Source organism: Eupeodes corollae, chromosome 2, assembly GCF_945859685.1.
Source record: "Eupeodes corollae chromosome 2, idEupCoro1.1, whole genome shotgun sequence".
Classification (NCBI taxonomy): domain Eukaryota; kingdom Metazoa; phylum Arthropoda; class Insecta; order Diptera; family Syrphidae; genus Eupeodes; species Eupeodes corollae.
In genome coordinates, this window is record NC_079148.1 from 98,673,809 (window position 1) to 98,689,329 (window position 15,521).

General features: G+C 36.1%; 1 protein-coding gene across 1 annotated transcript in view; it reads right to left on the reverse strand.

Annotated features, from left to right (window-relative positions):
* Positions 1-8,778: 8,778 nt before the first annotated feature.
* Positions 8,779-15,521, reverse strand: part of LOC129944688 (homeobox protein 2) — a 38,820-nt gene continuing 32,077 nt past the window's right edge. Inside the window, exon 3 of the mRNA XM_056054295.1 lies at positions 8,779-12,417. Within this exon, the coding sequence (XP_055910270.1) occupies positions 9,027-12,417 (3,391 nt within the window). The 3' untranslated portion in view covers positions 8,779-9,026. The remainder of the gene's footprint in view (positions 12,418-15,521) is intronic.

Consider the following 15,521-nt stretch of genomic DNA (forward strand, 5'->3'; position numbering starts at 1 on the left):
CTAATTATAAACAAAATGACATATTGCAATGTATATTATTTTTATTCAGCTGTCATCTCCATAACTTTATTTTTAGACACTTCATTTTGACAACCTTACTTACTATAGTATAACTAGGTATTTACATGTGACATTTTTGTATCGTTACCTCTTCCACTAGTTAAAACGTACTTGATTTGTAAAATTCTCTAATGACTTGCTCATTCATTATCTAATAAATTAAAAAAATACATAAGAAAAACGTTTACATAAACTATAAATTTGCTATTACTTAACACAAACATTCTCGTCTTTGTCTAGGATATCAAATATATTTGGATTTATCAAAATAACTTTGACATCCTAGGTGTAACTTTTATATTGAATTTAATCTTTCTTCTCTCATACGAAATTTGTAAACCAGACTTTCAAGGATAACCTAGTCATCTGACTTTTCAGGAAAACTACAAAAAGAAACTCGAAATTAAATATCAAACATGCTTAAGCCACATTTTCCATCCTACCATAAAAATGCATAACTATGAGCACATGTTTTTCCATTACACCATCTAATAATCCAAGAACTTGTTTTCAACGGTGCTCCTTTGGATTGGTTTATCTTCTTATAGCTATATCCAACCACTTTAATTGCAATTAACAGTGATTATGATGACCGCTATGCTTGACTTAGCAAACAACTACTTAAATCGCCATTATTTCGCATGTCTTATAGCTCTAGTTAGCGGTTATGCATAACCGATTTTCTTATTAACGACTTATCACTCTCTTTGCGTGTTAATAATTTAATCAAAATAATGTTGGTGCTTTGCTCATTGAAGCGTAACAGTTTAACAGTTATGTACGACTTAAACAGGAACTAATAATGATCAACGATTTGTTGACGTATGTTGACGTTCAATCGAAATTAGTCAAAACTAAAAGATTTATTAAAATGGGTGTACTAGTTTGAATTGGGGTTGCCATTTCATGAATTAATTCGGTAGCCCAATTTAAAAATGTTTGTAGCCCAAAAGCGGAGCCGAATGAGTAGACCAAATTGTACCATATTGTCAGTACAAAATCTGTTAGCTTCAATATGAATTTACTTTTATTTAAACATGCAACGGAATATTATATATTATATTATTTTATTATAAACATTAAAATAGACACATAGACAGTTGCTAAGAGTAAAACCAAATTAAAACAACATGCATTAGAAGTAGTTTTAAGCGTTATAAAAAAAGGTAAGACTCTCTTATGCAAAATAATATGGGGTTTTATTTTGCTTGTTGATTGTTTGGAGATTAACCGTTCCTTAGGTAAGACTGTGTGTTAAATCACAAACGCATCACTGCAGAGATGATTCGCGATTATCCCTTAGCACTGCGGTTATCAATCTTTTTTAGTAGCGGAGCACTTTTTGCGTGAGAAATTTCACGCGGAGCACTTCGATGCGCATATGCCATTTTTTAGTTACATGTAGGAAGTTAAATATCTTTTTTTTTAGTTTCGTTTATTTTATTGAATTCAGGAAACAGTTTTTACAACGAAAAACATAAGAACAATGTTAATTTAACTAAATAAGGAATTACATAATTATTTTATGTATATGCATTATAATTATATGGATTTTCTTTTTAGTGGGAATAATGTGCCTGCATGTACGGTAGCATGATGGTTAGTGCGTTGGACTGTCATGCGAGAGGTCTTGGGCAAAAATACTCCATTACCAAGATCGGAATCTGAGACTGACCAAAAACCAAACACATTCTCGCATTTGGTGTTCCGGCTCATCAAAATGCTTCATTTTAGTCCTCAGGCACATCTAAATGCTTCATTTTGGCCTTCGTTCAAAAACGAAACAACCCGAACCAATAGAATCTGAAGTTCTGACATGGTCTTAAATTGGAAGATTTGTATAGCTTTTTAATTTCGTTCCAAATAAATGTTGTAAATGTATATTAAATAAAATAAGATTGACCAATAACATATTTAATGATTTATTAGTGCTTTTTTTTTGTTTATTCAAATTATTTGCGAACGCAATATGAGTTGCAACTGTTTAAGTATAATAGAATTTTTTTTCACATCTATTCATGGACTAATTGTCAAAATTACAAATACAATGTAAACAAACGGGTTTTGGAGAGTGAAACGTATGAAAGATTCCGATCTTGATAAATAGAGTATTTTTGGTCTTGAGTGCCTGTGCCACCTAAAATTTTTGTTCACTGGTACTGTCTCTTGCGAGGAATTGACAAATTCTCGAAGAGTAATTCTTGTCATGAAAAATTGCTTTCTCAAATTAGCCATTTCGATTCGGCGTATAAGCTGTAGGTCCCCTCCTTTCCTGCAATTACTCGCACACAGGAATGGTTGAGAGTTGTAAGCCACTAGGCCCTGATTCTCTATGAACTGTTGCGCCACCTAATTTATTTCAATGTGCCTGCCTATTTTTGCATAAAACTGTATATTCGGCTCTGCATCGAGATGGGTTCTATATTTTGTTATGGTTCCAACATATGCAGAGAACCCTGAATCGCACATGTATGTTGTTGCAAACGGCAGAAGAATTATTTTAGCTTTCTCTGACAGTAAACTGAACTCGTCTTTTTACTTACACCAGACTTCTGATATAGACTTCTTTTATCGAAGAATCTGATGTCAGGTCAATCAAGCACTCAAATTGCAGCGATGTGTGGCTTTTCCAATACCCATACGTTTTCCTTAATGTTCAGTTGGAATTCGTCTGGAAAATAGTGGAGGAAGCTATCCAGCAAACCTACTAGGTGGATATGAAACTCATTTAAAATGTCAAAAACTATTTCTTCTTTAAATTTTTTGAGCATTGGGAAACTGTCTAGGTTTCGATTTTTTATAGATTCAGCCCAAAACTGGATTTTATTTTTAAATGCTTCTGTTTTGTCACTGGCATCGAACACAGTTATTGCCTTTCCCTGAAGTGATTCACTCAAATTTTTTTTTTAATATATCTGACAGATACGCCAATTTAAATAACCAACGCTCATTACACAACATGTCCCCCAAAACAAAGTTGTTGTCAATGAGGAAGGTTCTAACTTCAGCTCTCATTTCAAAACGCTGGGTCAGTGTTTTTCCGCGAAAAAGCCACCTTACTTTCGCGTGAAGAAGTAAAGACGTACGTAGGCTACCCATGTCATCACACAATACTTTAAAAAGCCTTATATTCTTTGACCGTGATTTAATAAAGTTGATTATTTCGTCCAACGTCTGCAGAAGAGCAGACTTCACCAGTTAGGGCTATTTGGAACTTACCAAGCAGGACGCCATCAACGCATTTTCGTTAACAGTATTTGAGTGATAAGTAATAATTGTTTGAGATTTGGTAAGTTCAGAAACTTTCTTTTGAAGAAATCAGTCGGGTTGCTTTTGCAATCTGGATGAATCCCTGCAAAGTGACGTTTAAGTTTTGATGGAAACATAGCACTGTTCGGCAACACGTTTCCATAAATTACGCAGTGAGGATTGTTGTCACTTGTCTCAGCAAATCCAAAATTCAAATATGATTCGTGGTACTTCCTTCCAACTGATTTTTTTTGCTGTACCATTGATCACCGCGGAACTAGTACTATTGAAATCGTCAAGCTCAAAATCTTCAGAAACCTTTAACGCCACTGTCTCTATTACGTCTTTTTCCTTCGCACTAAAATAAGTATATGGAAAACCGAAATTGGAAAAACAAAATAAAATCATTTAAATCATTTTGTGCGGTTAGTTGCTTAAAAAGCAGAAGTTATTAACCGGGGATTACTTTTTTACGTAAATTATCATTTTGTTTGGTCATACCCGTCAGTTGGCAATTCTTCGGCAGCTTCGGGTGCTTTTGCGGAGCATTCATTTGCTTTTTTCAAAGATCCAGACTTAAGCCAGCGATCCATTCGAAAATTGTATGATACAAAAGTGTTCCTAAGAAAATCATACTTATTTTTGTCTTTTCTCGGTATTCGACTGAATGTGATAGCTTGCAGGCTTACTTTGGCTGCCATGCCGTTGAAAAAACAAAAAATTATTTCAAATTTGTTTGTAGTTACCTATGCTGATTTTTTTAAAAATTAATTTCAAATCTGACTGCTGCGATCAAAATAACAAGATCAGAAGCACAAATTAGCTTGTTACTACTAGTCCGTCTTGGAATTTTTATATTTTTTTAAATGTTTCCGCGGAGCACTTGGGTATTCTTGGCGGAGCACACTTTCCGAAATCCGGCCTTAGCACGTTCATAAACGCAAATAATTGGTATCACTTAAAATATCAATTGTTCATTATTGCATTGTTCCCTAAAAGAAAAGGCTGTAATTTTAGTTCTATTAAGTGAGGGAAATAACCAGAATAATGAGCAGATCTCCCGAGTTTATTGTAAAAGCAATTTGACCGCAGAGAGCCAAAGCTGGGAAAACGAATTAAAGCAACCCCAAAAGAAGACTGAAAGATCATTTGCACCTCAAAAAAAGTATCCTTACAAGTCTCCAAGGGAAATTACAAACTACAGTTTCCAATAACTTCCAGAACTGTTCGTAGAAGATTTGTTGAAGCTAACTTGCTCAGAAGGATTGCAATAACAAAGTGGTTTAAATTCGCTTACAATCATTTTGATTGGAGTGGGCCAAAAGGAGACAAAAAGTGGAGGAATGTTTTGTGGATGGACGAAACAAAGATAAATTTGTTTGGAAGTGATGGCAGACAAACCGTTAGAAGGCTTCCTTTGAAAGAACTAAGTCCCAAATACATCCAGAAAACGGTCAAAAATGGTGGCGGCAGTATCATACTTTTAGCACAGATAATACATTTATTATCTGTGCTTTGAGGTTCATTTTTTTGGTATGGCGTTGGACCAGTACATTTGATTGAGGGTAAAATGGATCAAAATATGAAGGTGAATTTCATCAAGGATGCTGCCTTATACTGATGAGAACATGCCTCTCAAATGTGTTCTAACATCCAAATCCGCTAAAAGTATTATAAAGTCCAAAAAATCAGCGTATTGGAGTGGTTATCCCAATCACCCGACTCAAATCCCATAGAACATTTTGGGGGAAATTTAACGCGCACGGTTGGAAAACATTTAACAAAAAATAAAGCCAAGCTGTATACGATAGTTCAACAGGAGTAGTACAATATTTCAATTGATAGATGCCGCCGATTATTTGACTCAATGTCCAACAGATATCGCACTGTAATTAAAGCTAAGGGCTAGCAGATATTAAAATAATTTTTACATCCCTAATAGCTTTGCATTTAATAATATTTTTTTTTAATCTGTGCATCTATTTTAATTTGTTCCTTTTTTTACATTTAAGAATTTAAAATATTTTAAGTTTTAATTTTAATATAAAAAATGGGACTCTTTAATTGCAAAGAAAAAAAAATAAGATCATAAGACCAAACTTGAAAAAAAAATCTTCTTAAGTCAATAAAAAATTGAATTTTAAAAACTCTGTTTGTTTTTCAAGCACCCAAGGGGTTATTAGTACCCTTTACATGTTTATATTTAAACACAGTGCGAGCATTAGGAAAGTAGGGAAGGATTTAAAAGGAGATACCGGTGCACATTGGTCTTAAAGTTTTGAATATCAAAATGGGATTGAAACACAGAGTTGGCCAATTTTCGATGTGCGATTTAAGAAAGAATCTCTATACTTGACAGTAGGCCGTAGTTGATTGGTTTTCTGGAGGCGAATCCTCTTCCTTTTTTAGGGACAGCCTGGACAAATACATTTTTCCATCCACTCGGGAAAAGACCTGTAGAATAGGACAAATGGAAAAGCTTACGCAGTGGTTTTGCAGGCGTTGAAGAACACCTCTTCAGAACAATAGGGGGAATACTAACCGGGCCAGCGGATTTGTGTGTTTGTGTCAAGTCTTTCAGTACTCTTGCGACTGCTCGTCGCAATGACTTTTGATTCGTCAAATATGACCATAACAGGTCTTAATAGCTTGTTTGAACTTATTCCGGTTTTCCTCAGTCGGGTTGGCCTTATAACAACGGAAACTTACATCTCTGAACTTAATAACCTCTTTACAGCTCACATCAAACCATAAGTTTTCTTTGGGTTTGATAGATTTCACCCTATTCGGGATAAAATTTCTCATTCCACAAAGAAATAAATTTGTTACCATATCTGCGCTGGAATCCAAGTCACTATCGAGGAAGCATAGTGACCAGTTAGAGCTCCTGAAGAATTCATTGAGACCGTCCCAGTTGGCTTTCTCATTTTGAAAAACGGTTCTCATAGGTGATTTTACTTTAACTGGCTTATTTTGAAATGAGAATTTTGCAGATACAATACAATGGTCTGACGTGCCTAGAGCCGGTAATACACTGATTGTGTATTTATTAGGGTTAGAGGTAAGAAACAAGTCTAGGGTGTTGGCGGATTGAACTGCAACGTTAGGGGTTTCGAGTTAGCTCATCGACAAGCTGAGTTAATTGATTTAACTCAGCAAAGATCTCAACATACTTTCCTTCCGGTGTTTTATTTCAGATTTTGTGAAGTACTTCCTAAAAAAAAAAAAAAAAACAAGGTAAAGGTTTTAAAGGTATGTAAGTGTAACATATAAGCGGTGACGTGGCTTTTTTCTAACAAAATTTTCTTTTAGGAAGAAATAGTGATATACCATCTACAAGTAAGAGGAAGCGAGGAAGAAGGAGAAAACATTTATATAAGCAAGAAGCCCAAAGGTTACACAGCTTACGCCGTGAGCCCTATAAAAGCGTTAGATCTGGGAGGGTAATGGATGGAAAATTTAATACGGGCCGTCATTGGCCTTGCAAGCTAAGTTGTACGAGAAACAGAACAAAGAAAAGAAATACTGCAGAACGTTTACAATGGTCGGCCAAAGAATGAGCAGTACACATATCCTATGGGACTTATAGAATGCATGCCAGTGGATCGAAGACTGCCTCGATCAGGCACCGAAAAGCCAGCAAAACGACAACATTCCTTTGGTTGACCTGATGACATTTGCAGTCTGCTGTGAAAGAGTATTCAAAATCTTGATCCTGCTATCAAAGAACTACATGTATTTAATGACGCCTGTGGAGGGCAAAACAGGAACAACACACTAGTAAGATTCTTCCTGCTACTAGTTTCTGTTTTACTGTACGGGGTCACTCATTCCTGCAATGTGATCGGAATGTTAGGACAGCAAAAACGCTTATAAGAAGAACTGGTCGGATATACACTACCTAAGAATACAACACAATGATATCCAACGCAAAACGAAATGGAGTATTTATAAATAGTAACGAGCATTTCGTACTGGATTTCAAAAACACCTGACCAAATTTTTACAAGAAAACCCAGCAAACAAAACCATTAAACAAGGATTCCCTGTACATATGATTTCTAAATACAGACATCTTGCCTACAGCTCAACATCTATAGGGCGCGTGGAAGCTTCCGACGGTCGACGGTCTTATAAAACAACAGTTTTTGCTCCAAAAACCACTCGCCACTCCTGCCTTTCCAACGATAATGCCTTATGAAAATAAAATTCCCATAAACCATAAATAGAGGGAGGATGTCCTCAAAATCATATCGTATATAGAAGACGACAAGAAGGAGTTCTACCTAACTATATTAACATGGCCAATTACAGCTTCTGAAGGTGATGAAGAAGGAGGATACAACTTTTTTTTATTAAACTTTTTTTTTACTATATTTTTGTATGTGATCTTGCTTATGTATACCACTTTTTTTTAATTACATAATCTTTACTATTACTTAAATATTTTGTTATCATTTAAAGCTTTATTTTAAATAAATAATTTAAATTTATTTCATTAAAATTTGAGTTTTATTTAAAATTTCAAACCGTAAGTTGCAAAAACGGAATAAGTCCAACGTTTTCAAACCGTTAAGCCTCAACTTTAATGGACTTAACCGAGCTTAAGCCAGCTTAAGGGAACGAACTAATACGCAGCCTTATATGTCACTAACCATAATAGACGTTCTGCTCAGTTTCGTTAAATTTCGATAACTTTCGCGCAATTACGCAAGAGCCATTTAAATGGCGCGAGCTTAAGCAATGTCGTTTTTGCGTTTGACATTTGCTTAAGTTACTTGAATCCATTATGGTTGCTTTTTGTTTTGACGATAACTCCTGATAACTTTTCGTTCGGTTTTGACATTAGCTTACTTTTGGTTAAGTCTTTTATAGTTGGACTTTTATTCCTGGCTGCTAGAACCAGCTACAAACAAAATTTGTATTTCATTCCACTCAAATCCACGTGATCATCATTTTATCTACAGGTCTTGCATCTCAAAAAAGTAAAATATAGACGCTATTCAGTTTTTTGCGTTTTCCCAACAATTTTGCAAAATGGACTTATTCCGTTCTCACAAGTGACGATTCATTAATTTAATAAATATTTGCTTATTGATTTGCTTACTTTTCATTTTTCTTCTCATTATTTCCAAATAAATCAACGGCGTCAACAACTAATGACTTTCCGGCGTGATGTTTTAGTTTTTGCGCATCAGTTTCTGTATCGTTAAAATTGTGAAAAGTTGACGTAAAAAGTGATGCCAAATTTCCTTTTAATTTTGAACGTTTTGTCATCGTTGCTGCAGTGATGCTTTTATGAATTTACACGCATGAGTAAATTAAGAATTTTTGATGCGTTTTCCTCGAGAATGGACTTTATTCCGTAATTAGAACATCAACACTCTTTATACTTACGCGCAGCATTCTCAACTCAGTCAACCAACTACCAATTAAAGTAAATCAAAAAAAGTAACAACTACTTACGTATTTGGTTTATTATTTTTATTATTTATTCTTCAAATTTTATGATAGTTATATTTTTTTTATTCACAAACTATCTTACCAGACCCGAAGTGCAATTGTGACTATATTCAACTACCTACATCATTAGGTACGTGTAATGTACTTCCAGCCTAACTCAATAATATTATTGTAATATTTTATTTAAAATAAACTTATAAACTAGAATATATTTACAAACTCTCAAGAGGGAGTTCCCGATCTATGTACTAGGTCTATAAAACATTCAGGAAAATCGTTCGGTTTAATATGGTCTTTTGTCGCTTGGTTTCGAAAGCAGATTTAGCTTCTTCCGCGGAGTTAAATGCGACCCGAGCATCGCCGGTTGGTGATCCATCGTCATTGTAACGGCGAATAATGTCTTCAACTTTCACATTGTAACCATCGAAGAAATCAATAATGTCATTTAAACCAACCCTGTAAGGTACATTTTCCATTTCTACAACACATCCTGGCCGACTGAATTTTTCTGGAATGCCATCATTCCCTCCGCCACCGCCACCACTACCGCCGACGCCAACGCCACCACTAGCACCAGCGTTATCGTTTATGTCGTCGTTAACATCATCTGTGCCAGTCGAGTCACAGTCGAGGTCAACAATTTCATTGTTTGGGGGATTTGTGTCATCGTACATATTGGCATTGGAAAAAGGGTTGATCCTAGCGTTTGACATACCCATAGGGCCCTGGAATCCACGAGGCCCCATTCCGTTGTTGTTGTTGTTGTTGCCTCCTCGGAACTGATTTTGATTAAAATTTTGATTGTTGTCAGGTGTGTACATGTTATTTCTGTCGTTTGGATATCCATGGCCGTTACGATTATTATTGTAGTTACCGCCGCCCATATTATTGAAGTTTTGTCTGGGACCTTGGTTCTGCATCATCATCATCATGTTGTTGTTGGGCTGCTGTTGATTGCCTCCTGGGAAGAAATTCATAAAAGGCTTGTTCAGTCTATCGGCAATTTGTTGAGGGGTTATCAGGGATACTCTAATAGGACGGCTATTAAGGCGATTATTATTCAGACAAAGCGCTTGTTCGGCGTCTTGGCCGGACCGAAGTTCAATAATAAATTCGCCGCAGGGCTGGTTGCGATGATTTCGGAGCATTTCTACATGATTTGGCATAAAGTTATGTGCCACGAAGTATTCGCCAACAGTTTGAATGGAAGTTTTGTACTCGCAGTTCTTTATTAAGATAAAATTAGTGTTCCTAGGACTTATTTGTTCATTGGTGTTCGGATTATCGAAACGAGAGGGTCGACCTTGACGGAGTCGTGGGTCAGAATTTTTCTCAGGCTCTTTGTTTTTGTTTTTTGAAGGACCTGGTATATCTAGCAAACTCGGAATGCCACTAAAGGGATTCAGAGGATTGACTGGGCCTTGTTGTTGTGAGCCATTAGAATAATTGTCTCCGTCGTTATTGAAGTCCTCGCCATTCTCATCACGTTGATTGAAATCGGCATTTTCATCGCCGTCATCGTCGTCGATAGTGTAGTGTGGCGAATCTTCATTTTCATCGTTTCCGCTGCGTTCTTGGTTTTGGTTCTCCTCTTCACCATCACCACGATCGTCTTGGTCCTGTTCGCTCTTTTTGGATGTTTCAGCCTTTTCTTTCTCTTCGGCCTCGGCTCTTTTTCTGTTTTCTATTTCCTCTTGTTCCTTTTGTTCTTTGAGTTGTCTCTCAGTATCTATACGCTCCCTTTCCTTTGCGTCTTCATATTCTTCTTCAGTAGCTATGTGTACCCGTACCGGTCTCTGGTTTATTCTGTGGATTACTTTCTCTTCAAATGCTGCTTGCGCATCTTCGGTCCTGTGGAATTTGACGTATGCAACAATATCCCTGCGGTTTTCCGGTTTATGGGTCAGGAGAATATCAAAAATTGTGTATGAGGAAAACATCTTCATGACGTCTTGCTGAGTCGAATAAGGCGGGATGTCTTTCACGTATAGTATGGAAAATGGTTTATCATGAGCTCTACCACGATATTTGTCATCTCTAAACGAGGAATTATCTCTATCGTCTTTGTTGATTTCATTGTACCTCGGAGGATCGTAGTTAGGTCTACCGTTGTTGTCATTGGGACCGAAACGATTATTTCGTGAAGGTTTAAAGGAATCAACAGCTTCGGCGAAATCGGCATCGTTCACAGCTTCCAAGGAGATTTTTTTATTCTTGAACATTGTACCGTCACGAACTAGAGCCTTTGGAACATTAAGGGCGCGTACAAATCTTATGTATGCTGTTCCCACACGCAGACCATGTTGATCGTTGATCATCTTAATGCCATTATTGGGAATATAAAGCCCCGAGAAAAATCTCCGAATATCGCTGTAGCTTGTACTTTGACACATGTTGGATATTTTAACGCAGCTATTTTCTTCCTCCGCATCTTTCTTGTCATTTTTTCTTTGGAACTCGAATCGTTTATTACCAACTTCTCCTTTTGGAATGTTTCTTCCAAAAGCGTCTGGCCAAGTTTCTTGGTTATTAGAACCACCGTCTTTGTTATATTGATTTGACTGTTGGAACCTATAGTTATTTTGGTCCTTCATAGTTGATCCTTGCGATGAGTCATTTTTCATATTAGATGAAGCCTGGGTGTAAGGGTTTTGAAAAGCAAACGTGGGCCTGTTCTCAAGTTGGCTGACCTTCAAAAATGATAGAGCCGATACATCTTGAACTGGTTTAACTCCTGAGGCCTTGTTTGCATTGTCTTTCGCAGAATGAAAGCCTACATTACCAGTATTCAGAGACGGACTGGATATTAAATGAGAACTCATATCGGAATCTATAACACCAGCGGCAGCGGCACTTTGCAATGCCTGAGCAGCATAATTCGAGACAAAGTTTGTAGTTGTATAGGCGTTGGTCGGCATAACATTCCACACATTCATAGGTAGTTGAACCTTTGGCTGATCGTTTTCAAATGGTTTTTCCGGAGATTTTTTCCTATCAACGTTGCGATCTTGACTATTGAATCCACTATCAAAATCTCTGCTATTCTTGCGCGATCCCCTATTACCATTACGATCTCTATTTGATCTATCCCGGCTTCTGTCGCGACTCCTTTCGTGACTTCTGTCACGACTCCTTGAGCGCCTCGATCCTCTGCGAAGCTTTCGATCACGACTGCGAGTTCGGCTTCGATCACGTCGACGACGATTGCTTCCGCGATCGTTGGAACGAGATCGTCTCCTTTCCTTCGAATCAGAACGACGCCGGTCACGCGATGTTTCACGACTTGTCCTATTAACATCAACATTTCCAGCATAACCAACTTTTTGCTGTTGCTGAGAAACAGAAGTGTATGCTTGGATAGGATTGAAGCTGTTGACTTGAAGGGACTGGTTTGAGAGGATCGTATGAAGTGAGTTCGAAGTTATTACTGGGGGCTGGGGAGTAGGCATCGCTTGAATATTATTTTGCGGGATAACAGGCTTAGCTGCTGAAGCGGTTAACTTCAATTGCATTGCCAAAGATTGTTGTCGTGCTGTTTCGATGACCTTCTGCATTTCCGCCCGGGATGATAAAAGCAATCTTATTTGAACTTCGTTTATTTTCCCACGATCGTGCATCATTGCTTGTCGAGCGTCTTCATCAGTGCTAAATTACGAAAACGAACAGAAATAGGTGTTTTTGTTAAGATTTTATTAATAAGATATAAATGTTTGAGACCATGATTCTAACTACATTAGTATAATGCCCTTAGTGAAAAGACTCCAAATAAATACTTGAAGTCTCAAATAAATGCAAATAATTAATTACAATCAAATAAATGTAATCTTTAAATGAAAGTCATGCAAGATTGCATTCACTAAAGATTGCGTTCTCTTACAAGCCTGCTCTCAAGTACCCTTCTATGGGGAATAAGAAAATGAAAGTAAGTTTTAAAGTAGTTAAGTAAGGGGGAACATGAGTGTTACAAGTGTGCTCTGCAAAATAGTCATTTATACATATTTAGCAATCTATTCTTTGACTTATTTTATGAATGAATAAGATACAAATATACACAAATCTGAATGAAGTAAACTTGACACAGAAATCCACACCCAAATCGTTTCTTCGGTTGGCAACCCTAAAGAAACACAGTTGGGATTGGTAAAAATGTTGCCTTGTCACATTGAGTGAAATTTTTACGGAAGTAAATCGGAAACGAAGAAAGATGCCGTCCTAAGCAATTAGCAAAAGTTCCTTAAAATGTCTCTATTGGTGTTTTGTAGAACAACTTTTTAAGGGGGGTTGATAGGGGGAATTGTAGATAAAACAAACTAAAACATGCACTTCAAGACACCCTGCGATCCTATCTTTCCAAAACTGTGTATGTTAGTTTCTTTTCTTTAAAATGAAACATATAACACTGTAATGCTAGAGTTCAGGGTTCAAATCTCTGTGCCTGTTCCACATAAAAGTTTTCTTTTGTCCGGTTAACCCTCTAGTTAAGAATTGACAGTTCCTCTAGGAGTTATTCTTGACATAAAAAATCATTATCAAATGATCTGTTTTGGTCCATTCTGTTCCTGTTATTCATCCTGTTATTGATCTGTGGCACCACTAAATGTAAATATTTACTAAAAGGAAACACCATTTTGATTTTATTAGACGGAGACCCGAAAAAAATGTTAGTATTATCAATTTGCACCTTTAAGCAGGAAAATTCCGGGGATTATGGACACGCGGTAGAGATTTAAACGCAGAGTCAATTACAATCATAATACTGAATCTGGCGCCAGTTATAGCTATTATTGAAATCCACCCGGACAAATTTTTGAATCGAAATTTGACGGTGTTTCTTTTTGATTAGAAATGAAAATAATATACCGATCGATTGGAAATTACACAAAGATTTTTTTTTTGAGAAAAAAAAGGTAAGTTGCACATTTACTTTTCTCTAAAATTGTATTTTTCTATTTCCCGGACGGAAATTCATTTTTCTGAACACCTGATACATTTATGTTCAAAAGTGAAATGAATCGTTCCACTGATTTGTGTTCCATTTTCACACAAATTCCAATGAAAGATTTCTGTCAGTACGAATTTTTAATGATAGCTAAAAACGACTTGTCAAAAAAATTCCAATGTTTGTTTTCAATAATGAAAACCAATAATAGCTATAACTGGCGCCTTAATGTCTAAATTGAACCTTAGACCCTATTTCTCTGAGCCTATATGGAATGTTTTAATTCTACAAAGTTTCGACCTCTGGAATGGATGACTTGGTAAAGTTTTTAAGAGATTTCAGGAAGATATGGGTACAAATTGAGTTCTTTGTTATTTTCCTACAAAACTATTAAAAAAGATTGTATTCGTCATTTCTAGCAAATCACCTAAGCCGATATATGATTGAACAGGTTTAAAACACATAAAAGATTTGAAGGCAAGAAAAGTTTCTAGGATCTGATTTTCTAGCTGAAAAAAATTATCTTCCTTTTAACTAAGTGGAAAGTTGGCTAGAAAGTTAATGAAGAACAATCACCCTAACTATAAAGTCAAGTCTACGTATATCAATTTGACAGCTGATCATGTTTCTTCATATAAGTGTAAAGAGATTTGGTTGTTAAAAAAAAACAAATAAGTAATATTTACAATACAAAATACAACTCATTTGGTACTTTTTGCAACTGAAGGTGTGTTATTACACTTAGACTTTCTGTATGCTGCGTGTTTCGCATATTTTCTTTTGAACACTCATCCCGTCAATCACGCATTATTAAGGCCCAACTATAATAGGCATAAGCTAGCATATGCGCGCATAAGTAAACGTGGGAATACAAAGAATCTCAATACGAGTGAATATAATGGAGTCTAGCTGCGTTTCGTTCAATTCTTCTCAGTTTCGTTAACTTAAGACAACTAAAGCAAGAGTGACCCCAGTCGCTCGCCGCATAAGTAAAATCTGACATGTAGATACGTGAGCAAAATTGCATTATGGCTATGCTATCCGCGTAATTTCACAAACTGAAGTGAATTTTCGTTGGGTTTTTGACATAAGCTTATGTTTGCTTATGCCTATTATAGTTAGTTTGATGATTTTCGATTGCGCGTTTTTGACACTTCACTTCGATTTGTTGTTTTCATCTCATCCGATGAAGAAATGTTGTTAGACCTTTATAAGGATGCTTTAAAAATATCCAAGCAAAAGAAAAAAAAGGAATTAAATTAAAATCTGGAGAGAAAATGGATCTGACTTCGGATCCTTCACTTTTTTGACAAAAGAACTAAAATCGAATGATAAACCATTTGTTTTTAAATTATATAAGGATGAATGAAAAAAAACTTTTAACCTGCTTTTGTCGTTCATTGAAAACGACATAAAAAAAAATAAAGGTTTGAGAGACGCAATATCGCCAGGTAATAAGTTTCAACGGGTGAACGGGTAGTTTGGAATGCAAAGGTTAAACTATCGAGCTAGACTCTCTCAACCATTCCTTTATTTTAATTAATTCGCTTATAAGGTCTTTCTTCGGGAAAGAAAGAAAAACTAGAAAGAATAATAAAGCAACACCAAAAAACAAAGAAAGGCAAGAAAAACAAACGTCAAAAACCATCCAAGACTTTTTAAAGTATTTCTATTTTACCTACTTTCTCTTTCGCACTTATTTGCGTCTTTCTAAAAACGTCTGAGTGTAATAAAACACTAAAGGTCAGTAAAGGTTGCTTTGGACTAAGTTTGCGTCCAAAGGCTGCAGTTGGCTGCAGTTGAAGTCTTT